The 26,528-nt window shown below is 41.7% G+C and overlaps 1 protein-coding gene across 1 annotated transcript in view; it reads left to right on the top strand.

Moving 5' to 3' along the window:
• Positions 1-20,358, top strand: part of LOC124624054 (beta-1,4-glucuronyltransferase 1-like) — a 165,778-nt gene extending 145,420 nt beyond the window's left edge. Inside the window, exon 5 of the mRNA XM_047149082.1 lies at positions 18,926-20,358. Coding sequence (XP_047005038.1) covers positions 18,926-19,354 — 429 coding nt within the window. The 3' untranslated portion in view covers positions 19,355-20,358. The remainder of the gene's footprint in view (positions 1-18,925) is intronic.
• The last annotated feature ends 6,170 nt before the right edge of the window (positions 20,359-26,528 follow it).

Here is a 26,528-nt window from a genome sequence, read left to right as displayed (position 1 = left end):
TCCTTAGGTTGGTTAGGTTTAAGTAGTTCTAAGTTCTAGGGGACTGATGACCTCACAAGAAAAGCCCCATAGTGCTCAGAGCCATTTGAACCATTTTTTAACACAATCACACACGCACATGAAGTGCAAAAGAGAGAAATACGGTAGATTATTTTTTCCCTTCATTTACAATTTTTCAACTTTTTTTGATGATTTTAGTTCAATTTTTAATCTTTTTATATACTTTGCACATTTTAAACTTTCTTTTATAATTTTTTCAATCACATGCTGCTTATATATTCTTGCACACATAATATGCTACTTATTCAGAAAAAAATAAGCAGAATATATTGACACACAGGCTTATATATTTACACAGATATTCACACTCAAACACACTCACAAGCATGCATATGGACACGCATAAGCGCTCACACATGCAGGCACGCCATACATCACACATACAATATTTGTTGTTGTTGTTGTGGTCTTCAGTCCTGAGACTGGTTTGATGCAGCTCTCCATGCTACTCTATTCTGTGCAAGCTTCTTCATCTCCCAGTACTTACTGCAACTTACGTCCTTCTGAATCTGCTTAGTGTATTCATCTCTTGGTCTCCCTCTACGATTTTTACCCTCCACACTGCCCTCCAATGCTAACTTTGTGATCCCTTGATGCCTCAGAACATGTCCTACCAACCGGTCCCTCCTTCTTGTCAAGTTGTGCCACAAACTCCTCTTCTCCCCAATTCTATTCAGTACCTCCTCATTAGTAATGTGATCTCCCCATCTAATCTTCAGCATTCTTCTGTAGCACCACATTTCGAAAGCTTCTATTCTCTTCTTGTCCAAACTATTTATCGTCCATGTTTCACTTCCATACACGGCTACACTCCATACAAATACTTTCAGAAACGACTTCCTGACAATTAAATCTATACTCGATGTTAGCAAATTTCTCTTCTTCAGAAACGCTTTTCTTGCCTTTGCCAGTCTACATTTTATATCCTCTCTACTTCGACCATCATCAGTTATTTTGCTCCCCAAATAGCAAAACTCCTTTACTACTTTAAGTGTCTCATTTCCTAATCTAATTCCCTCAGCATCGCCCGACTTAATTCGACTACATCCCATTATCCTCGTTTTGCTTTTGTTGATGTTCATCTTATATCCTCCTTTCAAGACACTGTCCATTCCATTCAACTGCTCATCCAAGTCCTTTGCTGTCTCTGACAGAATTGCAATGTCATCGGCGAACCTCAAAGTTTTTATTTCTTCTCCATGGATTTTAATACCTACTCCGAATTTTTCTTTTGTTTCCTTTACTGCGTGCTCAATATACAGACTGAATAACATCGGGGAGAGGCTACAACCCTGTCTCACTCCCTTCCCAAACACTGCTTCCCTTTCATGCCCCTCGACTCTTATAACTGCCATCTGGTTTCTGTACAAATTGTAAATAGCCTTTTGCTCCCTGTATTTTACCCCTGCCACCTTTAGAATTTGAAAGAGAGTATTCCAGTCAACATTGTCAAAAGCTTTCTCTAAGTCTACAAATGCTAGAAACGTAGCTTTGTCTTTCCTTAATCTTTCTTCTAAGATAAGTCGTAGGGTCAGTATTGACTCACGTGTTCCAATATTTCTACCTCATACAATATTTAAACTATGATAAAAGAGCCATACTACTAGGTACAAGCTCTCACTCAGCCAGGCACTCACTCACTCTCTCTCATTCACACCGTCAGAGTCCACCGTCCCCCGTTGCGCTTCAAGTAAATAGTGTGAGTACGGGGGGGTTTCGATCCCGTCATCACAAGTGAAATGACAGATTAGATTAGATTAGATTAATACTAGTTCCATGGATCATGAATACGATATTTCGTAATGATGTGGAACGAGTCGAATTTTCCAAAACATGACATAATTAGGTTAATTTAACAACATACTTAAGTTAATATAACAACTTTATTTTTTTGTGTTTTTTGTTTTTCTTTATTTTTTATTTTATTTTTTTTAGTATTTTTTTTCTTAATTTATATCTAAAAATTCCTCTATGGAGTAGAAGGAGTTGTCATTCAGAGCCGGCCGAAGTGGCCGTGCGGTTAAAGGCGTTGCAGTCTGGAACCGCAAGACCGCTACGGTCGCAGGTTCGAATCCTGCCTCGGGCATGGATGTTTGTGATGTCCTTAGGTTAGTTAGGTTTAACTAGTTCTAAGTTCTAGGGGACTAATGACCTCAGCAGTTGAGTCCCATAGTGCTCAGAGCCATTTGAACCATTTGTCATTCAGAAATTCTTTTAATTTCTTCTTAAATACTTGTTGGTTATCTGTCAGACTTTTGATACTATTTGGTAAGTGACCAAAGACTTCAGTGCCAGTATAATTCACCCCTTTCTGTGCCAAAGTTAGATTTAATCTTGAATAGTGAAGATCGTCCTTTCTCCTAGTATTGTAGTTATGCACACTGCTATTACTTTTGAATTTGGTTTGGTTGTTAATAACAAATTTCATAAGAGAGTATATATACTGAGAAGCTACTGTGAATATCCCTAGATCCTTAAATAAATGTCTGCAGGATGATCTTGGGTGGACTCCAGCTATTATTCTGATTACACGCTTTTGTGCAATAAATACTTTATTCCTCAGTGATGAATTACCCCAAAATATGATGCCATATGAAAGCAATGAGTGGAAATAGGCGTAGTAAGCTAATTTACTAAGATGTTTATCACCAAAATTTGCAATGACCCTTATTGCATAAGTAGCTGAACTCAAACGTTTCAGCAGATCATCAATGTGTTTCTTCCAATTTAATCTCTCATCAATGGACACACCTAAAAATTTGGAATATTCTGCCTTAGCTATATGCTTCTGATTAAGGTCTATATTTATTAATGGCATCATACCATTCACTGTACGGAACTGTATGTACTGTGTCTTATCAAAATTCAGTGAGAGTCCATTTACAAGGAACCACTTAGTAATTTTCTGAAAGACAGTATTGACAATTTCATCAGTTAATTCTTGTTTCTCAGGTGTGATTACTATACTTGTATCATCAGTGAAGAGAACTAACTTTGCCTCTTCATGAATATAGAATGGCAAGTCATTAATATATAATAAGAACAACAAAGGACCCAAGACTGACCCTTGTGGAACCCCATTCTTGATAGTTCCCCAGTTTGAGGAATGTGCTGATCTTTGCATGTTACGAGAACTACTTATTTCAACTTTCTGCACTCTTCCAGTTAGGTACGAATTAAACCATTTGTGCACTGTCCCACTCATGCCACAATACTTGAGCTTCTCTAGCAGAATTTCATGATTTACACAATCAAAAGCCTTTGAGAGATCACAAAAAATCCCAATGGGTGGTGTTCGGTTATTCAGATCATTCAAAATTTGACTGGTGAAAGCATATATGGCATTTTCTGTTGAAAAACCTTTCTGGAAACCAAACTGACATTTTGTTAGTACTTCATTTTTACAGATATGTGAAGCTACTCTTGAATACATTATTTTCTCAAAAATTTTGGATAAAGCTGTTAGAAGGGAGATTGGACGGTAATTGTTGACATCAGATCTATCCCCCTTTTTATGCAAAGGTATAACAATAGCATATTTCAGTCTATCAGGGAAAATGCCCTGTTCCAGAGAGCTATTACACAGGTGGCTGAGAATCTTACTTATCTGTTGAGAACAAGCTTTTAGTATTTTGCTGGAAATGCCATCAATTCCATGTGAGTTTTTGGTTTTAAGCAAGTTTATTATTTTCCTAATTTCAGAGGGAGAAGTGGGTGAGATTTCAATTGTATCAAATTGCATAGGTATGGCCTCTTCCATTAACAGCCTAGCATCTTCTAATGAACACCTGGATCCTACTATATCCACAACATTTAGAAAATGATTATTAAAAATATTTTCAACTTCTGACTTTTTGTTCGTAAAGTTTTCATTCAATTTGATGGTAATACTGTCTTCCTCTGCTCTTGGTTGACCTGTTTCTCTTTTAATAATATTCCAAATTGTTTTAATTTTATTATCAGAGTTGCTGATTTCAGACATGATACACATACTCCTGGATTTTTTAATAACTTTTCTTAATATAACACAGTAGTTTTTATAATTTTTGATAGTTTCTGGGTCACTACTCTTTCTTGCTGTCAGATACATTTCCCTTTTCCGGTTACAAGATATTTTTATACCCTTAGTAAGCCATGGTTCGTTACAAGGTTTCTTACGAGTATATTTAACTATTTTCTTGGGGAAGCAATTTTCAAATGCATTTACAAAAATGTCATGAAATAAATTATATTTTAAATTGGCATCAGGTTCACGGTACACCTCATCCCAGTCTAACTGCTGTAGGCTTTCCCTGAAATTTGCAATTGTTAAATTGTTGACTGAACATACTACTTTGGAGGACTGTTTAGTATTGCTGAATGGAGCTATGTCATATATTGTAACTAGCTGTGCACCATGATCAGAAAGACCATTCTTAACAGGCTGAGCATTTATCTGGTTAAACTTATCTTGGTCTATAAAGAAGTTATCTATCAGTGAGCTGCTATCCTTTACCACCCGAGTAGGAAAATCAATAACGGGTGTCAAATTGAAAGAACCGAGTAATACTTCAAGGTCATTTTTCCTATTACCCTCTTTCAGAGAATCTACATTGAAGTCCCCACAAATAATAATTTGCTTCCCCCTGTCTGACAGATAGCACAACAAGGAGTCCAAATTTTTCAGAAATAGATGAAAATTTCCTGATGGGGACCTATATACAGTTACAATTATAAATGTGCCTTTATTTAATTTAAGCTCACAGGCACATGCTTCTATATGTTTCTCTACACAAAACTTTTTTGTTTCTATACTTTTTGCACAATGATAACTTTTGACATATATGGCAACTCCTCCTTTCTCCATATTTTCTCTCATTACATGTGCAGAGAGCTTATAACCACTTACATTTACCTTATCCATATCAGTAAAAATGTGATGCTCAGACAGGCATAGTATATCTATTTCATTCTCAGCTTCTAAATCTTCCAAACAAACCAGAAGCTCATCTACTTTATTCTTTAAACTCCCAATATTTTGATGAAATATACTTACATTATTTTTAATTATACTTTTATGAGAACCTTTCCTTATTCTAACATTTGCAGTACTCTCCTGTCTGAGTTTCTCATTGTGCTTAGGCCTAGTTCCTATACCAGTGGTCACATGGTGTTCAGAGAGGCAGATTATGTCAATTGGGTTGGGTGACTTTAGTTCATCAATGCAATTACCTAGGACTGAGATACAACTTGGTGGAGATAAAATTTCTGGTGATTGGTGAAAATTTGTAATTGATAGCTGTGATTGGTTATCCAATGTGCTAGAACTGTGCTGTTGAATTTCTTTCCTAAACTGAAGATTTGTTTCAATCCTGACCTCTCGTAGAACTTGACATCTTTCTGTCTTACCTATCCTAAAAATGGTGCTGCTCCAACACCTATAACCACTGGTATTTTACCATTCATGGCAGTGCCTCCCCCCCTTAAATTTCCTGCTATTACCCCAGCCAGTTTCCCCTTCCCTTTCCTGTTGAGATGTAGGCCATGACTGGTATAGTCCCACCTACTGAGATAATCAATATGAGCCCCCGCACCCGACACAAGCAGCCGTTCCAACTCCAGATTAACTCTCCCAACAGAAGAGTTCAAATGAGGCCGGTCATGGCATCTCAGGACAGATACAAATTCAACATTGGTGTGTCTCGATGCCGACGCAATCTTTACCAGGTCACACTCTATACTGTACCCAGGATCTCTGTCGATGCTGTTCCCTGGCCCTCCCACAATAACCACGGTGTCTTCCCTGGTAAATCCTTTACAGAGTGAACCTAAATCCTCTGTCACCTGATCCAGACTAGCACTTGGTTTGAAAAAATTTGTGACCTGGTATTCTGGTCCTAATTCCTCCTGCAGAAGTTGGCCTACACCTCTGGCATGAGAACTGCCTAACAACAAAACTTTCTTCCTTTTCGATGACTTTCCTACATTCTTTTTCAATTTCCTATTGAAAGTTTGTTGTGTCCTGTCTACACCTACCTCTGCTTGAGGCTCATCAGTTTCTAACTGAAGCAACAGGTCAAACTTATTTTTGACATTCACCACAAAACTGTCAGACTTAGTTCTAGGCCTGTTCCTTCTGCTACCTGTTGCCACTTCCCACCTCTCTTTGCCCTTCTCCCTTCTTAACCTGTCCAGATCTTCCCTAGCCTGATCTAGCTCAGCCTGAAGGGCAGCAATTTTCCCCTCCTGTTCCACTATCTTCCTATCTCTGCTGCAAATCCTACATAACCACTGATGAGCCTGATCCACTTTCCCAACACCCACACCACTGCAGTCCCCCCAGTGAAAAAAACTACTGCATCCATCACACCAAACCCCGGAACTAACAATTCTACGGCAAGTCAGGCACTTCTCACTCATGGCAAAAATAATACTTTAGCTAGAATAAATCAATTAAATTACCGAAAATCAAAAAAGACGTTACAAGAATTAAGCCTATTCACAAATGTATATAAGCAAGTTTCTGATTTAAAATTCCGCTGTTTTTCTGAGATCTGTATTAAAACAATGAAGGTATACGCTATTTATTATATATTTCACTCGATGGAATGAAAAAAAGGACACTTAAACGAGATACTTTAACTCTGATTCTCCAAAAACGTTACGAGAATTAGGCCTATAAACAAATGTATATAGGCAAGTTTCTGATAAAAAGTTACGCTGTTTTTCTGAAATCTGTATTAAAACAATGAAGTTATACGCTATTTACGGTAGTTTACTTATTTGTTACCGAGAAACTAGTTAAATTACCTTGAAACAAGAAAAAAACACGTTTACAAAATTTAAGCCTAAGCACGACTTCGCGAAGTTACGATCTTTTCGTGTTTTCTGAAAAAATACGCAAATAAAAGTCAAACCTTTAACGGCAAGACTAAACGATACACTAATGCACGTATTTAATTTGTTGTCAGCGTTAAACTAAATTATATTCCTGTCTAAATCACTTAACTTTCTGGAAATGGTTTCTGGCGTCACTTACTCGGCGGCCATCTTGGAACAGTCAGACTTTAGGTTGCAGCACAGTGTACACCTCATGACCTCGTGATCGAATACTAGTCTTCTGTACCAAATGCGGAGTTTGCAGCGGTGCACCGCTAACACCACCCTACAGGCAATGCAAATAGTCTTTGACCGTGAAGACATATGATGCCACACGTCATACATCCTTAGCCCGCCTCCTGGTGGCTCCACCTATTGTACGATATGCATACTTTTGGATTTTAGGCCCACAAACTCCACAATCGGAAATCCAATAGCCTCATCTTCCGTTAAGCCGAAAACCGTCTTGTTCCAAGGAACGATATTGTTAGGTTTATTGGCTACATATCCCGATGTGTCGAATTCATTACCGTGACACCTAATTACAAATCTTCACCCAATAGCTGAGGCTATCTGAATCCATATCAAGTAACTTTGTTTGGACAAAATGAGTTATAGCAAACTCATAGTGCAAGTGATACATGTGGAGTTTGGAGATGTCCATTATACACATATCCAAACTGATTGGTTTCATAAACTCACATCTCCACAGCAACAAAGTTCTCATTCAAAATAGTGACCTGCTTAAAATCTGGTCTGGCGATGCACTATATTACGCCCCAGTGCCCACCCTGTTCGCTCCTATCAAAATGTTGCATTCATTTCTTACATTCTGCATGGTTTTACCGAAAATAGAATTATTCATTAATTTATAAAAATCTGTTTTAGTATTTTATTCAATATACCTCTTCGACCATCCCATTTGATTCTACCTAGCTCCATCCCTAAGCTGACACACTGCTGGAAATTACATACCTCCTTGGTGTCCAACAGAGGTCTTCAGTTCAGGGATAGTACTTCCTCATGGAACTTGTTGCTCTGGACATAACGCCAAGTCGCTTATCATTTCATGAAAACTAACAGGGTATATGAGGTCTGTCCCCACCACATACCCTACATCAGAATCAGCCACCAGACCCAATATTTTTCCATCTAATCCCTTGTTTTCGGGCACCCATTGAAACCCACCGATCGGCAGTGGTTGCATCATGGTGTGCCCATCTGAATTATTCACATCCAAATATAGAACAGAACTTGAATCGAGGGATGCATTGAACCCCAAACCCATAAGTGGATTATTTGCCTTGGCGTGTCTAAGGACACACTGGCAAAGTCCTCCACAGATAGCACATTGCAAAAAGCATATCAGTATCAGTCAACAGTTCGATGCTGCGCCTCGTTTTCTTGAGTATCGCATCCCAGTTCAACCCAGGTGCCGTTTAATAAAAGGTGGGGTCCATAGAGTATGTGGCCATTCATGCACTCTGGAACTTTTCAAAAACATCTCCAAGCAAACTCACGTCATTCCATGTGTAGTCTTGCGTATTCGCCCAAATTTGGAATGTTGAATTCCCGCCGGACAATCACAGCATGCTCATAATCTGCACCAGTTATGGCATCGCACATGAGAGTACTGGTAAATGCAGGATGTCGGGTAGCCTGGTATCGTCGAGTTTCGTCTTACTATCCAAATACTCGTAAGGCAAACTCCTTTCCTAGTCACGAGCTGAAACTTTTCCTCACCGGGGTATGCAGATCGGGTGATATGCATATCCTCCCGAGATTGAGTTTCAATGAGTTTCTGGAGTGGCGCCTGCATAAAACGTAGCGTGTCAAGGAAGCAGAGCGTAATTTTTAGCGTCATTCGTTTTGAGAATGAAATATACTTCTCAACTCTCTTAGGCAGGACACTGACTTGATTTTCCTCCCAGGTGAAATTAGCCAATTGCTCAACTAGAAAGTGAGTATCATATCCATTTAAATTATGGAAGAGAACGGGTATGTGTCGTGGTAAATGATACTTCAAATTGCATGCGTTCTGAGTTGCAACACGCAACTTCCCCATAAGATGACAATGATCTCTATGCAGAGTTTCAGCTTTTCTATCTAATGGCAGCCCACAAATATGACAGTTAACTGCATCATTGCATAATTTTTTATCCTCCTCCGATTCGGTCATTGGGATGTTGCTGCTGTAAAGCCTATCAACGTCCAATGAGAGTTTTTGAAACTCAGTGAGCAACCAAACCACAGGATTATCCCCGACATAAGATTCATAGCGGTTAAGACTTGAATCATATGAACATGCAGTTTGGTACACTGCCACATACGGTACTTGTTTTTGCGTGAAGGTGGTATGTGAGGCTAAGGGGTTCCCTTCACAGTGGATGATAGGGACAAGGAGACATTCGAAATCTGCGTATACAACAAATGGACATCATTCCTAATGGTGAGAATTCTTAAATTTAATGAACTTGTTTTCATCTGAAGGCATAACAAGAAGTACCGATCCCTTGGATTCACAGTCCTCCAGATGCCTTTTTAAATGCTTTTCCTCTGAAAAGGTATTTAGACATCTGAAGCAAATGCCTTTCTTATGTTCTTTTTTCGCCAATTGGCTGTAAAGGTGGAGGAACATGTCTCTGATCCATACATAATGCTGATTATCGCCTTCAGAGAAGAGCAGCATGTTTACATGAAGAGTACGCTCACCTGAATATTTCAAAAAATGGAATGGTTCAATTACAGTACAGTTGTTCAGCTCATCTGACTTGTTTTTCTGCTTCTTCCTCTGGCCATAAACGTGAAGCGATATTCCGGGATTTTTCGCCTCAAATTTTGATATGTTCTGAATCTTTGTGGGGAACTCGACACCGTCAAAGTTATAACATTCAGAAATGGTACTGAATCTTTGTGGGGAACTCGACACCGTCAAAGTTATAACATTCAGAAATGGTAAGACCTATTATGTATCAAGATGTTAGATGTTTTGTGTAATTTCTTTTGCAAGCCATGATTGACCATGCAAAATAAGCGTCATCCTTTTCATTTTGAATGTTTATACAGGCCTGCTCGTTCTTAATAGCCTCAGGGAGTTTGATTTAACTGGACTCTCCATCTAACATATCATTGACATGAATATCGAGGTGTGGTATTTGGCTGAGTGCTTTACTGACCCTCTTCCTTCCATCTCAGAAAACTGGGGCAATATAGCGCTCAAGATGGATTCACGATACCACTCGGCGACTGATGTACTCTGAGATATAACGCCATTCTCATCCCAGATGTAGTGCAGGCTTTACTCTTCAGTAGCACTGAGCTGTTTGGGAAGGGGAGTCAACTTGCAGCAGAGTTCTGCGTTACATTTAATGTCATTATATCTCGGATCATGTAGGACTTTGAGGAGCTGTGGATCCAGCACCGGGGGGCATGCATCTAGAAGCCTGACTGGGTCCCAATACACCCCCCACCCCCCCACCCGCAGGTGACTCACGTCAGTTCTGGGAAACGAGATACGCTCCTCAAAGGTCCTAGCAACCGCTGAGTATTCTAGAGGGCCCATGACGCCGCTAATCTGTTGTCCTTCACTATTGGAACGCGACAGGAACAACCACTAGCCACAGGTTCATTATCATCAATACTACAACTAGCAGATGACGTGTCCACCCAGTGGATGAGGGGGCTGGCGCTGAGGCGCCTCCGGGAGGCGGGGGGGGGGGGCAATGAGCATAAAGATAAACAGCTGATGGTCATCTACAATGAAGGTTCACTATTATTTGACAGCTGTAAAGACTCGCCACATCACAAATTTAATCTTTCGTTACCTGCTTCCTTGATTCTAAGCTCACACGCGTTCGCAGATACAATGGTAAACACGATACATATGCGACGTGTCGTAAAACTCATTATAATGGAAAAGGGTTCGGCGTCAGCGGTATGACGATTGTGATAGGAGGTGTTTATTCTTATTCTGCGAATTATAGAAAGTATTGGGCATAGCTTGCTTCGTACCCTGTTTCAGGGCCCGTAAGCGCTTAGGAACAAGTGAAAACAAGGGCGCCCATACCTATGGGATACCTATGGGAAACGAGCACCGCCCCCCTCTCCTGCTCCCCACAGCTCTCAGGAAAAGAGAAAAATATAGAGTATTCAGGAGTTTTTCTTTCAAGAAACCGATTTAAGAAGTACTAATTTTGGGCGTTTCATGAGGTTCTCTTGTTCTCTTAGACATCATCATGCCTCACTGGCCTGAGCTATGAACTTGCTTCTGGTCGCCTCGTCTAACACATATAGACAAGTTGGAGGGCTGTGTTCGAATAGGACTATCTTTACACTGGGTAGTTGTAGTGCATGATACATGCTTGAAAATCGAATAGCAAAAACTCAAAGTATATAATATTTATTCTACAATTTCCAATCTGAACATGAGACCCACTCGGTCACACCAAGATTTATGATCAAAGACCATTTTATAGCTGGAGACAACGCTCATATCAAATAAATTAGTTTTAAGAAATGAAACATGGTCGAAACAAGCTGTAATATATTTATTGTCCGTGCTGTTAGTTAATTTCGACTGCTAGTAATTTTCGAGCATCTGAAATACATCCACAAAAATGGGAACATTGGTTTATACAACGTATGTCCATGTAAAACATCTTGTGTACATGTATACTTCATAAAAAAAGTTACTTACTTATCATAAGTCTCAAGCTTCACATCACATCTGACTAAATAGCTGGCACATATGTAAAGGCACTCATTGCTTTCATGTGCATGTATAGCAGCACAATGCAATAGTGCACTATACCTATAAAATGCATATTTGAACCATAAGCTTATTTTATTTTACGCCCAAATATCTGCTGGTTTCACTCTTTGACCATTTTTACGGGAGAAGGGTTAAAATGATTTAAGCCACCATATTGTATCAGTCATTGCTTAAAACATGTAGTGCATGCCTTGATTGTAAATATATGACACAGGACCACAATGCACTAGATTACATCCCTTAGTAACGCGAACAGGAAGCTACCAGTCATAACACAGGCACAGCTATTATGGTGCAGCCAAAGATGTCTAAAACCACGTTTATGGCTGGTCGATAGTACCATGTACGATTGTGGCCCAGTATTTACTGGCTATTTTGTTTGTTACACTCAAGCTTACCAAGCAGAGCAAAGGAATTCATATCGCTAGCATATATGACAAAGGGTGCGTGGGACAACCACGGAAGTGCTTCTGCTGCCATACGAAGTCGCACCCCCCACCATAACTCCAGGTGTAGGTCTACAGTTCTAGCACGCAGACAGGTTGGTACTAGGTCCTCAACTGGCCTTTTTCCAACCAACACACGGCCACCACTGGCACCAATACAGAACCAGCTTTCATCAGAAAGCACTACAGACGTCCACCCTATCCTCCAATGAGCTCTCGCTTGACACTACTGTAGCCGCAAATGGCGGTGGCCTGCCTGGGGCCGGTGGAATACACGCTACAGGGCGCCTTTCCTTGAAGTAGTCTATTTGTAACATGCTGTGTCATTATGGTATTCAGATTGCTGTTACAGATACAATACGATGTGACAGAGCCATACGGCGAACACGATGGTCTTCTCAGTCCGTAGTGCCACGTTGCTGTGCGGAGCCCAGTCTGCTTGCAACTCTAGATTCTAGTGACCAACAATCGCGTACAGTTACTATATTCCTGCCAAGTCTTTCTGCACTATCGCGCAGGAAACATCCAGTTTCTCGTAGCCCTGTTACACGACCTCGTTGAAACTCATTGAGGTGTTGATACTGGCGTCTTTATCGCCTTAAAGGCATTCTTGAGTAACATCAACTAACCACGTACAATCTCAAAGGTAACTAACGCTCACGACCGTTGCAGCAAAGCAAACCTGATTTGCATCCTCAAAGTGCTGATACCCGCGCCACTCTTTGCGAATGGCTCGAAATTTGAACAAACATCATCTCTGAGATGTAGGAACACACCTACCAACTTCATTTTATGTCACACAACTCCTTCTTGGTTTCGCGACTTTTTTCCGTCAGTGTATGTTGGCCCTCTTATGTATTAGCTTATGAAATCACCATTGTTTGGAAATTCAAGTATCATGTGAAGGGAAAAGGAGTTTTATCGGAGTTATCAGCATAAAACACCCAAAAACTGCTGCATGACGTATTCGGTATTACAGCAGCAACAACAGTTCAAATGATAGGACCGCAGCTAGAAGACCATAATCTTGGTTCTGGTAAAAGTTTAAAATTCGAAACTCATGCATCATATTTCATGTTTAAATTTAATATTTAATTTTCAGTCCCAACTACGAAACACAAAAGATTACGTCAGACTTCCTAATGGGGCATGTCAGTTGGTCTACGAGGTGAAACTCAAGTGATACACTCCTGGAAATTGAAATAAGAACACCGTGAATTCATTGTCCCAGGAAGGGGAAACTTTATTGACACATTCCTGGGGTCAGATACATCACATGATCACACCGACAGAACCACAGGCACATAGACACAGGCAACAGAGCATGCACAATGTCGGCACTAGTACAGTGTATATCCACCTTTCGCAGCAATGCAGGCTGCTATTCTCCCATGGAGACGATCGTAGAGATGCTGGATGTAGTCCTGTGGAACGGCTTGCCATGCCATTTCCACCTGGCGCCTCAGTTGGACCAGCGTTCGTGCTGGACGTGCAGACCGCGTGAGACGACGCTTCATCCAGTCCCAAACATGCTCAATGGGGGACTGATCCGGAGATCTTGCTGGCCAGGGTAGTTGACTTACACCTTCTAGAGCACGTTGGGTGGCACGGGATACATGCGGACGTGCATTGTCCTGTTGGAACAGCAAGTTCCCTTGCCGGTCTAGGAATGGTAGAACGATGGGTTCGATGACGGTTTGGATGTACCGTGCACTATTCAGTGTCCCCTCGACGATCACCAGTGGTGTACGGCCAGTGTAGGAGATCGCTCCCCACACCATGATGCCGGGTGTTGGCCCTGTGTGCCTCGGTCGTATGCAGTCCTGATTGTGGCGCTCACCTGCACGGCGCCAAACACGCATACGACCATCATTGGCACCAAGGCAGAAGCGACTCTCATCGCTGAAGACGACACGTCTCCATTCGTCCCTCCATTCACGCCTGTCGCGATACCACTGGAGGCGGGCTGCACGATGTTGGGGCGTGAGCGGAAGACGGCCTAACAGTGTGCGGGACCGTAGCCCAGCTTCATGGAGACGGTTGCGAATGGTCCTCGCCGATACCCCAGGAGCAACAGTGTCCCTAATTTCCTGGGAAGTGGCGGTGCGGGCCCCTACGGCACTGCGTAGGATCCTACGGTCTTGGCGTGCATCCGTGCGTCGCTGCGGTCCGGTCCCAGGTCGACGGGCACGTGCACCTTCCGCCGACCACTGGCGACAACATCGATGTACTGTGGAGACCTCACGCCCCACGTGTTGAGCAATTCGGCGGTACGTCCACCCGGCCTCCCGCATGCCCACTATACGCCCTCGCTCAAAGTCCGTCAACTGCACATACGGTTCACGTCCACGCTGTCGCGGCATGCTACCAGTGTTAAAGACTGGGATGGAGCTCCGTATGCCACGGCAAACTGGCTGACACTGACGGCGGCGGTGCACAAATGCTGCGCAGCTAGCGCCATTCGACGGCCAACACCGCGGTTCCTGGTGTGTCCGCTGTGCCGTGCGTGTGATCATTGCTTGTACAGCCCTCTCGCAGTGTCCGGAGCAAGTATGGTGGGTCTGACACACCGGTGTCAATGTGTTCTTTTTTCCATTTCCAGGAGTGTATATTAACAAAAGCTTATTGGGTCTTTACAAGAAATTAAATGTGCACAAGAAAACACTAACAGATTATATACTCAAATTACACGATTTCCCTTATCTCTTACATGATGCTATAATGCAACAGGCTGGATCTCTCTGCCTTATTGGCGTGTAGTCTTATTACTACACAAAACATATACAAAAAGAATATTATAAAAGTTCCAAACCATTCTTTACTATATTACAATTTGATAACGTGCTCCCAGAGATTTATGTTGATTATTACAATGTCTATGCCAGGTAAAAAATAGCGGAAGTAAAGTTGGTTTAAATCATCCCACACATTTTATGTACCAATATTATTATACATCGTTTAGGTAGATGAGAGGTCCACCCTACTGCTTTACAGCACCATACAAGAGATATTGAGAAATTATGCTCTTTGTGTATATAATCTGTTACTGTTTTTGATATTGCACATTACTTGTGAACTTTTAATTTCTTTTAAAGATCCAGTAAGCGTTTGTGAATGTATTTTGTGTTTCATTTTATATACCAACTGGCATACCCATTAGGAGTTCCGACATAATCTTTTGTCTTACGTACTTGAAACTGAAAACTCCAGTATTAAACAGGATTCATGGTGCATAAGTTTCAGATTTTTAACTTTTAATACGATACAAGATAATTATCTTCTAGTTATGTTAGTATCATTTGAACATATATGCAATCGATTTGTGTTCCGATGCTTTGCTTGGCACGCTCCAGTTAAACATTATATGCCAGTATACACTGGGCCACAATTCTACATGGTACTATCGACTATCTGTAGATATGGTTCCAGACGTCTTCGGCTGCTCCATGACAGCTGTGCCTGTCTTATTACATGGCAGGTTTCTGTAGGCGTATTACTAATGGGTGTAATGTAGTGCACTATTGGATTGTACGTGTGCCACACACGCATATGAAAGTGATAAGTGCCTTTATATAGGTACCGGCTATTTAGTCAAATCTGAGATGCAGCTTGAGGACAGAGATAAGTAAGTACCTTTGTTTATGAATATACACTCCTGGAAATGGAAAAAAGAACACATTGACACCGGTGTGTCAGACCCACCATACTTGCTCCGGACACTGCGAGAGGGCTGTACAAGCAATGATCACACGCACGGCACAGCGGACACACCAGGAACCGCGGTGTTGGCCGTCGAATGGCGCTAGCTGCGCAGCATTTGTGCACCGCCGCCGTCAGTGTCAGCCAGTTTGCCGTGGCATACGGAGCTCCATCGCAGTCTTTAACACTGGTAGCATGCCGCGACAGCGTGGACGTGAACCGTATGTGCAGTTGACGGACTTTGAGCGAGGGCATATAGTGGGCATGCGGGAGGCCGGGTGGACGTACCGCCGAATTGCTCAACACGTGGGGCGGGAGGTCTCCACAGTACATCGATGTTGTCGCCAGTGGTCGGCGGAAGGTGCACGTGCCCGTCGACCTGGGACCGGACCGCAGCGACGCACGGATGCACGCCAAGACCGTAGGATCCTACGCAGTGCCGTAGGGGACCGCACCGCCACTTCCCAGCAAATTAGGGACACTGTTGCTCCTGGGGTATCGGCGAGGACCATTCGCAACCGTCTCCATGAAGCTGGGCTACGGTCCCGCACACCGTTAGGCCGTCTTCCGCTCACGCCCCAACATCGTGCAGCCCGCCTCCAGTGGTGTCGCGACAGACGTGAATGGAGGGACGAATGGAGACGTGTCGTCTTCAGCGATGAGAGTCGCTTCTGCCTTGGTGCCAATGATGGTCGTATGCGTGTTTGGCGCCGTGCAGGTGAGCGCCACAATCAGGACTGCATACGACCGAGGCACACAGGGCCAACACCCGGCATCATGGTGTGGGGAGCGATCTCCTACACTGGCCGTACACCACTGGTGATCGTCGAGGGGACACTGAATAGTGCACGGTACATCCAAACCGTCATCGAACCCATCGTTCTACCATTCCTAGACCGGCAAGGGAACTTGCTGTTCCAACAGGACAATGCACGTCCGCATGTATCCCGTGCCACCCAACGTGCTCTAGAAGGTGTAAGTCAACTACCCTGGCCAGCAAGATCTCCGGATCTGTCCCCCATTGAGCATGTTTGGGACTGGATGAAGCGTCGTCTCACGCGGTCTGCACGTCCAGCACGAACGCTGGTCCAACTGAGGCGCCAGGTGGAAATGGCATGGCAAGCCGTTCCACAGGACTACATCCAGCATCTCTACGATCGTCTCCATGGGAGGATAGCAGCCTGCATTGCTGCGAAAGGTGGATATACACTGTACTAGTGCCGACATTGTGCATGCTCTGTTGCCTGTGTCTATGTGCCTGTGGTTCTGTCGGTGTGATCATGTGATGTATCTGACCCCAGGAATGTGTCAATAAAGTTTCCCCTTCCTGGGACAATGAATTCACGGTGTTCTTATTTCAATTTCCAGGAGTGTATATGTGTGGACAGCCTGTAATTAAATTATGACAGCATATGGCGTATGAGATTTGTTTCTTGGGTAAAAACGAAGGCACTTACAACACAAGACACTGAACATTTTCTACAAAACAATTAAAACGTATGGAAAGAGATAAAAGACCGTGTACTCGTCAGAAACTGGAGCTATTAAATTTTTTATGACTCTTTCCTCTGAATTCGTTAGTTAATATACTTCTTTTAACCACGACTCCACTTTTACCTTCTGTCGACAGCTGTTGTGGTCTTCAGTCTGAAGACTGGTTTGATACCATTCTACAAGGGTGCTTATCCTTTGCCAGGCTCTTCATCTATGAATAACAACTGCAACCTACATCAATCCGTATTCAGTAGTAGTCCCCCTCTAGAGTCCTCCGCCTCCTCCATCCCCCCTCTCTCCACCCCCCTCTCTCTCTGTCTCTCTGTCTCTCTCTCTCTCTCTCTCTCTCTCTCTCTCTCTCTCACACACACACACACACACACACACACACACACACGCGCGCGCGCGCGCGCGCGCGAGCGCGCGCTCTTCTCTCCATTATCTATTTACGATTCCTTTATGTCTGAGGATGTGTCCTATCAGCCGATACCTTTTAATCGGGTTGCACCTTAAATTTCTTTTTCCTGTATTTCGATTTAGTGCTCCTTCAGTTCTACCCCTCTAATCTTCAGCATTCTTCTGCTGCACCACATTTCAAAAGCTTCTGTTCTCTTCTTCTCTGAACTGCTTATCGTTCACTCCTCATGTGCGTACGAAGCTAAGCACTCCAGATGCATACGTTCAGAAAGGACTTGCTAACACTTTAAAATTTATTACACGATGCAGTTTCGGAACTGCGGCCGGATTACGCCGGATTCTTACCACGGTATTTCGGCTGACAACCATTCAGCCATCTTCAGGTGACTGTTTTGCATTGGAGACTGCTAGTTCACATCGCTAGTTCGCGCGTGACACTAGACCTCCGCTCACGTAGCGGCTGCCTTTGCGCATACGTCTTCGCGCCAATTTTTCGTGTAAAGGTAGCGAGGTGAGCTAGCCATCTCCAGTGCAAAACATTCAACTGAAGATGGCTGAATGGTTGTCAACCGAAATATCGTGGCAAGAAGTCAACGTAATCCGGCTCCAAACCCGAAACTTCATCGAGTACTCTTGACGCAAGGAAAATATCAAGAATCACACTTAAGTTTATATTCCATACCTACAAATTTTTGTTTTTCAGAAAGCATTTTCCTGCTATTCGCAGTCTGCATTTTATACCTTCTTCATTTCGGCCACTATCAGTTATTTTGCCACCCAAGCATAAAAAGTCGACTCCTTATTTTAGTGTTTCATTTCCTGATCTAATTCCTTCAGCGCCGTCTGATTTAATGACTACATTCCGTTACCCTCTTTTTACTTTTTGTTGATGTTCACCTCATAAAGGCTTCTCAATAAACTATCCGTTCCGTTCAGCTGCTCTCTGTCGACATTTGTCTCACTTTAAATAATCAGAACATTTGACATAATCCTCTTTCGTTCAAGATTCTCTCCATCTCCCCCCACTACGCTTCCGCACTCGACATTCGGTTCTTACTCATTGACTACAGAAAACTCGCGCTGTCGCTTCGACATTGCCCAACGAATGTCAGTCTCTGAAAGAACTTGCCACCCTAGCCGATATTGTACCCTCGCACTTAACAACCTTTTTTTCTCACAGGCATACGAGATGTTTGCCTCCGGTTGGCGGTTCTTCGTCCTGGACCACGCGTTCCTCATTCACTGGGGCCTGCAGTCGATAGACAAGCGGCCCAAGTGGCGCTGGAAGGAGAACACCATCAACAGCGATCGATTCCGCAAGTGGGTGAATCGAGTCGCTCTCAAGTACGACGTGGACGAGATGAAGCTTACGTGGAGATACGCCGACTACGACTCGGCTATGACGACGTGCCCTCGGCAAAAGTGCAAATCAGCACGACCCAAACCTACAAAGTCAACTCCGTCACCAAAGAAGCAGGAAAAACCTGCAAAGGCAACTCCGACACCAAATAACCAGGAAAAGCCTACAAAGGCAACTCCGTCACCAAAGAAGCAGGAAAAACCTACAAATGGAACTCCGTCACCAAAGAAGCAGAAAAAACCTGCATAGGCAACTCCGACACCAAAGAAGCAGGGAAAGGAGGCCTAGGCCCAACGAGATGTGGAATTACACAGAAAGTGTTCGTGACAGCAGACTGAAAACGTGTTAGCTAGTCTTCAAACTGTGCATATTTGTTTTTTTTATGATTTCTTACTGAAGTACTGTCTATGTTTATTGATGACACTTAGGAACATTTGCACGGAAACTGAAACAAGCTTCTGTTGCTTACACTGTGGACATGTCTTTGGTGCCTCTATGAAAAAAAATGAGTCATGGGTTTAGCTCTACTTTCATCAACCATTACTTGTGGGCTTGCCTTATTGTTTCTAATTGCACTTCTTTACAAAATGCCGTAGTATTTATTTTTAAATGACTTGTCACTTCTACAAGTTAGTTTTTGTCAATGTTATCTTAGCACATAATAAAACTGTAATTAATAACATTCCTGTAGCTTTGACAAAACTGCTGTGTTCAATAGATCGCAGATTTCTGTTTTAAACTGTATGTGGAGTATAGTAAAGTCCACGAACTGAACTGACATGAATACTATTTCATGACTCACATTAATTGAGCAATGATATTATGAATATGATATAACAGCGAAAAATCTGTAAAACATTTTATGAGTTGTTATTAGTGCTTATCGTTCAAAGTAGTTATAGGGTGTTCTAAAACGTCATTTATTTATTGTATTGTAATTTTAAATATTGATGTATCTCAAAGGAAGTGATAATATATTTTTCTTCGTTGTTTTTATAACGACTGAAATACGGATTTCTTATCCGACTGCTGTGATCGTAAAGACTCTCGTAAGCTTAGACGTATGCAAGTATGTACACTCTCTTCCAGATAAGTGTAACCGCCAACACCATAAGTGCGCTTTTACCACTCTTCCATGCTGGCAACCATTTATGTGGCGGCAGTCGCTTTCAAAGTTAGCATATTTATTGTCCTAAAAGTTATTTTCAAAATGTGATATAAGTATATAATTAAATTACAGTATTATATTGTCATTAATCTACTTCAATTTTCCAATTCCTCATCTGAAAAGACCAATGAAGTACTTCACTCACAACTTTTCCCAACAGTATAAGCATTCCTTAAGGTGAAAACTTTAGTCGAGGCTATTAAGAATTGCTGGTCTTGGCTGGATTGAGGGGATGTGCTAAACTAGAAACTCAGAACCTTTGACGTCAAATAACCTAAGTATGATGTTTTAGAAAATTGCTGAAGCTAGTACTAAATCACAAGACGTAAATGTTATTTGAAACAGTTACAAACATTAAATGAGACAATTCTAAAACATTTGAACTCACTTCTTTGAAATGAACAAAGATACGGGATACAATTTCAGAGGTTTTGATTGCCATGTGAAAATTTGCTTCTTTTTACAAAACACAGTTTACACTGCCTTACCTCACTACTTGTTGTGCAGACACAGTTGCAAGAGAATTCTGAAACAGTGGTTCATTAAGCGAGGACTGAGGGAAAGTAAAGTCAGTAGCTTATAAAAAAGCACATCCCCAGCAAAAAAAGTGAAATGTCTTAACATACGTTGTTCTAAAACCTATAGCATTTCTCGTTTCACCAGCCATTGATGATCTTTAAAAATTACATTCTTTCACCGAAAAAGTCTGTAGTTATGAAAGAACATGGTAGATAGCTAAGTTTTACATAATAATGATATTGTAAAATACTCTCCTCTTTGTATTCTATCATTTGCCAAACTCTCATTTCGACATCTGAAACGGTTCATGAAATATGAGGAATATTGTGGGTATTTCACTCTGGCTTTATCACTGGCGTAGCACAATCGCTGATGAGTGCGCTACATCAGATCAGTTTTTTCGAGACTGGTGGCAGATTGATATCTCTGCCCTAGTCTAAAGGAAAATTCAACAAGTTAGCTAAATTTCATACTCAACAACATATTATGTAATATACACCAAACGAAAAATCATAACGACCTCTATTTTTGATTGCACGCTTTCGCCAATTTCGCGCAGCTCTTAATTTCAGAAAATATCACAATAACTATGACCATTAACGAAAGGATGGGCACATCGTAATGAACCTGACGTACAAAGCTGTAAGTAAAGCAAAAATGACTTTTTTCTACTGAATAGTTTCTGGAAAATCGCCTGAGAAAGATTGCAAGGAGCGCTCCTCGATTCTGCGCTCGCTGACCGGCCGAAAGGTGGTAAATACTTCCTGGTCTCCCCTTCTGAGCAAACGAATGAACTTGCCCAGCAAATCGGACGAAAACTGGTCACTGCGCATCGGCCACCGTGCTCTGCGCGAGCTACACAAAGAAACCTCAAGCTCCCATAAATTTTTAATTCGTCTGGATGACTCAACAAGAAATCAGACATGTGTCGCTCATTATTTCCATCTAGTGCGCATGCCCAGATTTGTGCCCTGAATGTCATGTAATCAGGAGATATGAATCAGTCTGCAGTTCCAAACATGTATTGTAGTGGCGCTGTTGCAGGGATGTGCAACATACTGTAGGTGCGTTGTGTATTAGGGGCTTGAGAACTGCTGTCTGCTTCTGTGCGCCGATAGGACTCTGGTAATTCTTTAGTGCCATGTGTTCTACCATCTAATGGCAGACGCATAAGATCTGTTTCGTTCATGATAAACGTTCTCACTGAGGCGATACAGTATGCTACATGATACATGAAGCAACTTGCGATGTGATGCAGAAGCAACCTGCATTGATGGAGCACATAGAAACAAAGTTGAAGCGACTTACCTGATTCACACAGGGACGACAGCAAGACAACATTAATATAATTCTCTTATGTATTGCCTGGTGCAACAGTGAATGCTGGTTGCACCTCGCAACTCTATCATTTGATACATGGGGGGGGGGGGGGGGGGGGGGGGGAAATTTCAAGTCGTCTGATGTAACAAAAAAATTACTTTATGTAGATGAAGCAATGCTGCATCCATCTGTACAGTTAGTTTCTCACAAGAACTGTTACTTTTCGCTTAACAAATTAAAATTCACTGTTTTGGGATTAACACTTGTTCTCCACTATGAAATCTTTCTCATTCAACTTCGTGAAACTACTTGTAAAAGAATTTATTTTGTTGAATCATATGCTCTGATATCACTGCTTTATGATGAGCTGGTTTTCTGTTCGCCACTGCCCACAGTTATGGTGATAGTACGAAATTAAATAAAACAAAGCGCATATTTTGAAAATTTTGCAAAACAAATGTAGTCGCTGGCCAGTTCACATTTGGTCTATTTTAGGTCCTATAATGCCGCGTACCAAAAGCAGCTAACACATCGAAATTATTGTCTGCGGAGTATGGTGGATGGTACAGTTCTTCCCAATCCCATCGACCGAACAGAGCAGCCACAGCTTGCGCTGTATGCGCCCGCTAATTGTCGTGCAAAATGATGGGTGGGTTGTGCAGAACGTGTCGCCGCTTCTTTCGTAAAGCTGGTAGCACGCAGGTGATGCTCCAAAAACGAACAGTAATACTGTGCATTGACGGTCTACCGTGGAGGAACGTAATGCGTTAGGATAACACTATCACAGTCGTACACGAGAATTACTATAAATTTAGACCTCTCCATTCGCACCATCGACAGAACAAGCTCTGCTAACGGTATACTACGCCTTCCACATCGCTGGCTACGGGTTCTACACAATGCTGGTGACTACTTTGAAGGACAGTAACAGGTGCAAACGTGTAACTCTTTTGTATCGGTTGTGAATAAATAGTTGCCACTATGTAAGTTCCACCCCTGGTATATTCCCATACAGGGGTCACATTTTAAGGGGACCACACCGTGGTTTAGGTCGAAAAAATCGATTTTCGGTTTTCATCATATTTCGACAGATTAACGTTTTATTTACGTACTCTGAAAAGGATTTTGCTGAAAAAAATTTTTTTCGAGCATTTAAAGAGCATTTTCCTACCACATGTGTTTATGTGCCACGCCCACTTTTCTATCAACCACTTTTCTGCATATATTTTAGATCTTTATATCCCCAACATTGCACGTTAGGGATTTTTTTTTACTCCAGAGTGTGATGACTATCCTTGGAATGCAACGGTCGGTATTCTTTTGTTTTTGCTGTTTGTAAACAACACACTTTCAAACATGTGGTTAGTTTTGCTCAAGTGTGATTGCGAGTAGTTGTTATACTTACGTTTGCAGTGATTGTTAACGTGTGTTTTGTTGTGTTTGTTGAAGATGAAGAAACGTAAAGACATTTTCAAGAAACGACAATTTAGAGGAAACAAGTTTAGAAAGCTTTCTGTACAAGAGGTTATGTCGCCTGGCAACGATGTTTCTAATTGTAATTCTTCAACAAGTGCATCATCAAAGAAGCTCTCGCCATTTCAAGAGAGTTACAACGAATTTACTGTAAGTGACAAGGGGTGCAGTAATATTATTATAAATTTGAGAATATTACCTGATATAATTTCTAAATTTGTACAATGTAGACTGTGTGGTGAGTCACAGAGCGTGAAAATTTGTGAGAGTGCCAGTGGGAGAAGAGGCCTAGCAATTACTTTGGATTTAATTTGCACTAAATGCTCAGCTGTGATTTCATTTATGAGTTCTTCAAAATCAGATGCAAGTGGCCCTTATGAAATCAACACTAGATTAGTGTATGCCTTACGAACCATTGGCAAGGGCATGGCTGCAGGGAGAACATTTTGTTCAGTGAAGAACTTACATCAACCACCAAATAAATTTGAAAAACTGACTGAAATATTAGAGAAAGCTGTATGTGAGGTCAGTGAGGAAAGCATGAAACTGGCTGCTAGGGAAGCAGTGGAAGAAAATGATGGATTTTCGGATATTGCAGTTGCACTTGATGGAAGCTGGTAGAAAAGAGGACATACTTCTCTGAATGGAGTAGTGACTGCCACGAGTGTAGACAATGGTAAAGTGTTAGATGTGGAGATAATGTCTAAATATTGCAAATGTTGTAAAGTCAATGAACATAAATAACACAATTGTGTGGCTAATTTTAGAGGAACGAGTGGTGGTATCCAAGTTCATGGAGTACAACAAATATTTCATCTTTCCATAGAATCTAGAGGCGTACGGTACACCAAATATTTGGGCGACGGTGACAGTAAGGCATACAACAATGTAGTGAACTCTAAGCCATATGGAGATACCATTATTAGCAAAATAGAATGAGTAGGCCATGTTCAAAAACGTTTGGGAACAAGGCTGAGAAAACTAGCTGTTGATATGAGAGGAAAAAATTAGAAGATGGAAAATTTTTGACCGGACAGGGTCGGTTAACTAAAACTAAAATAGAAACCTTGCAGGTATACTATGGCCAGGCAATTAGGAGAAATAAAGAAAATCTGGAGGCAATGAAGAGAGACGTTTAGGCCATATTCTTCCACAAGTCCTTTACTGATGATAAGCCACGTCATAGATTGTATCCATCAGTAGAAAATTCGTGGTGTAAATACAATAGGGCTCAGGCAACTGGAGAATCTTATTCTCATCAGCATTCTCTTCCTGCTGCTGTTATTACAGCAATTAAACCTATTTTCAGAGACTTGGCTCATCCTGACCTTCTAAGGAATGTCTGCATGGGCAGACACAGAACCCAAATGAATGTTTCAGTAGCATAATTTGGAACCGCCTTCCTAAAACTGTATTTGTAGCCATGCATACCATGAAACTAGGGGTTATTGATGCTGTTATTATATTCAATTGTGGTAATATTGGGAAGTGTTTGGTACTGAAAAACTGGGAATTAATCCTGGTGAAAATATGATCACTGGGCTGCAACATTGCGATAAAATGAGGATAGCCGATGCAGACAGCTCTGCTTCTAATATGGCAAAGAAAGCAAGACAAACATCCAGGAAGGTGAAAAAGAAGCTGGAAGACCTGCTAGAGGCCAAAGAAGGGCCATCATATGCAGCAGGTCAGTTTTAATTAACTATAAGTAACAAATTTCAAAAGTTTTTTCTTTAAAGTCAGTTTCCCGCAAATTAAAATTTTTAGTACATATGCCCCAGTATATCAGAAACTATCATAGATAAATGAATGACATTTTCAGAGACTCTGCATAACATAAAAGCTACCTCTGGTACTACATTCATCAATGTTCTCCCATTAGGAAGTTCACAAAATATATTTTCTGCAGAAAGAACTTAATATTTTTTGTTAATAAATTTAAAATGGATAAAGTAGATTTTAGTACAGTTGACTCTATTAGCATCACGTAACATACAGTAAAAATATTAAGGTCCTGCATCAAATAGTTTTTTGAGAAATGGGTCAAATGTTTGCCTAAATTAACATGGGTTAGATAGGCAGGGTGTGGTCCCCTAAATTGAAAGTCGCTTGCACGTTGTCGCCGAATAAATATGTTATTGCAGTGCCCGTGTTCTTTAGAATTACGATGCAATGTTCGTTTGGATATGCATGCATATCTAAAGGAACATCCCACAGTATTTCTAAACAACACAAGCACTGCGGTATCGTGTTTGGAAGTTGTAAACGAAATGGACGGCAGCGACGAGCCACAAAACGGAGCTATTACCGCCTGCTGTGTCTTGTTGCTCGTCGTATCGCCGCTGTCAGAACACGATTCCCCTATCGCCTCGGTGTAAACCGCACCTTACACAGCCTGATACAAAAACAGCCAAGTAAAAAAACACGTTTCTTGCAAACAAACAGGGTAGCTTTATGAATTTACGGCTTTCGCAAAGTGATCTCTAAACGCACTCATTATCTTCATCATTGGTTTCCCTGCCTGTGGACTCTTATGAACTTACACACACATACGCACACATGTACACACACCAGTAACCGCTAGGCAATAATGCTCCGATCAGCCATGGCTTCACTCCGATCAGCCATGGCTTCACAACTTACACGATGCAAATACTAAAACGAAACACTACAATACTAAAAACCATGCTTTTCATCAGCTTCAAAGCAAGGATAGCAATTAAAAAACTACAGTACTTATTTTTTCGATTGTACCAAGTCAAAAGACCACACGGCCTTCTCGGACATCCTATAAAAACCTATAAGTTCTCCATCATGATGTGTTACACAGAACATGAATGAATGAATTAGTTTGATCTTTGTCTCGTTGCCAACCAAAGATTTCATGTGGTAATTACCTAATTGATGAGGAGCAAAGCAAAAGCAGAAATGCTCAACTCCTCT

The sequence above is a fragment of the Schistocerca americana genome, chromosome 1 (assembly GCF_021461395.2).
Source record: "Schistocerca americana isolate TAMUIC-IGC-003095 chromosome 1, iqSchAmer2.1, whole genome shotgun sequence".
Lineage (NCBI taxonomy): Eukaryota > Metazoa > Arthropoda > Insecta > Orthoptera > Acrididae > Schistocerca > Schistocerca americana.
Note: the sequence above shows the minus strand (reverse complement) of the source record. Positions and strands in the feature narration are given on the sequence as shown.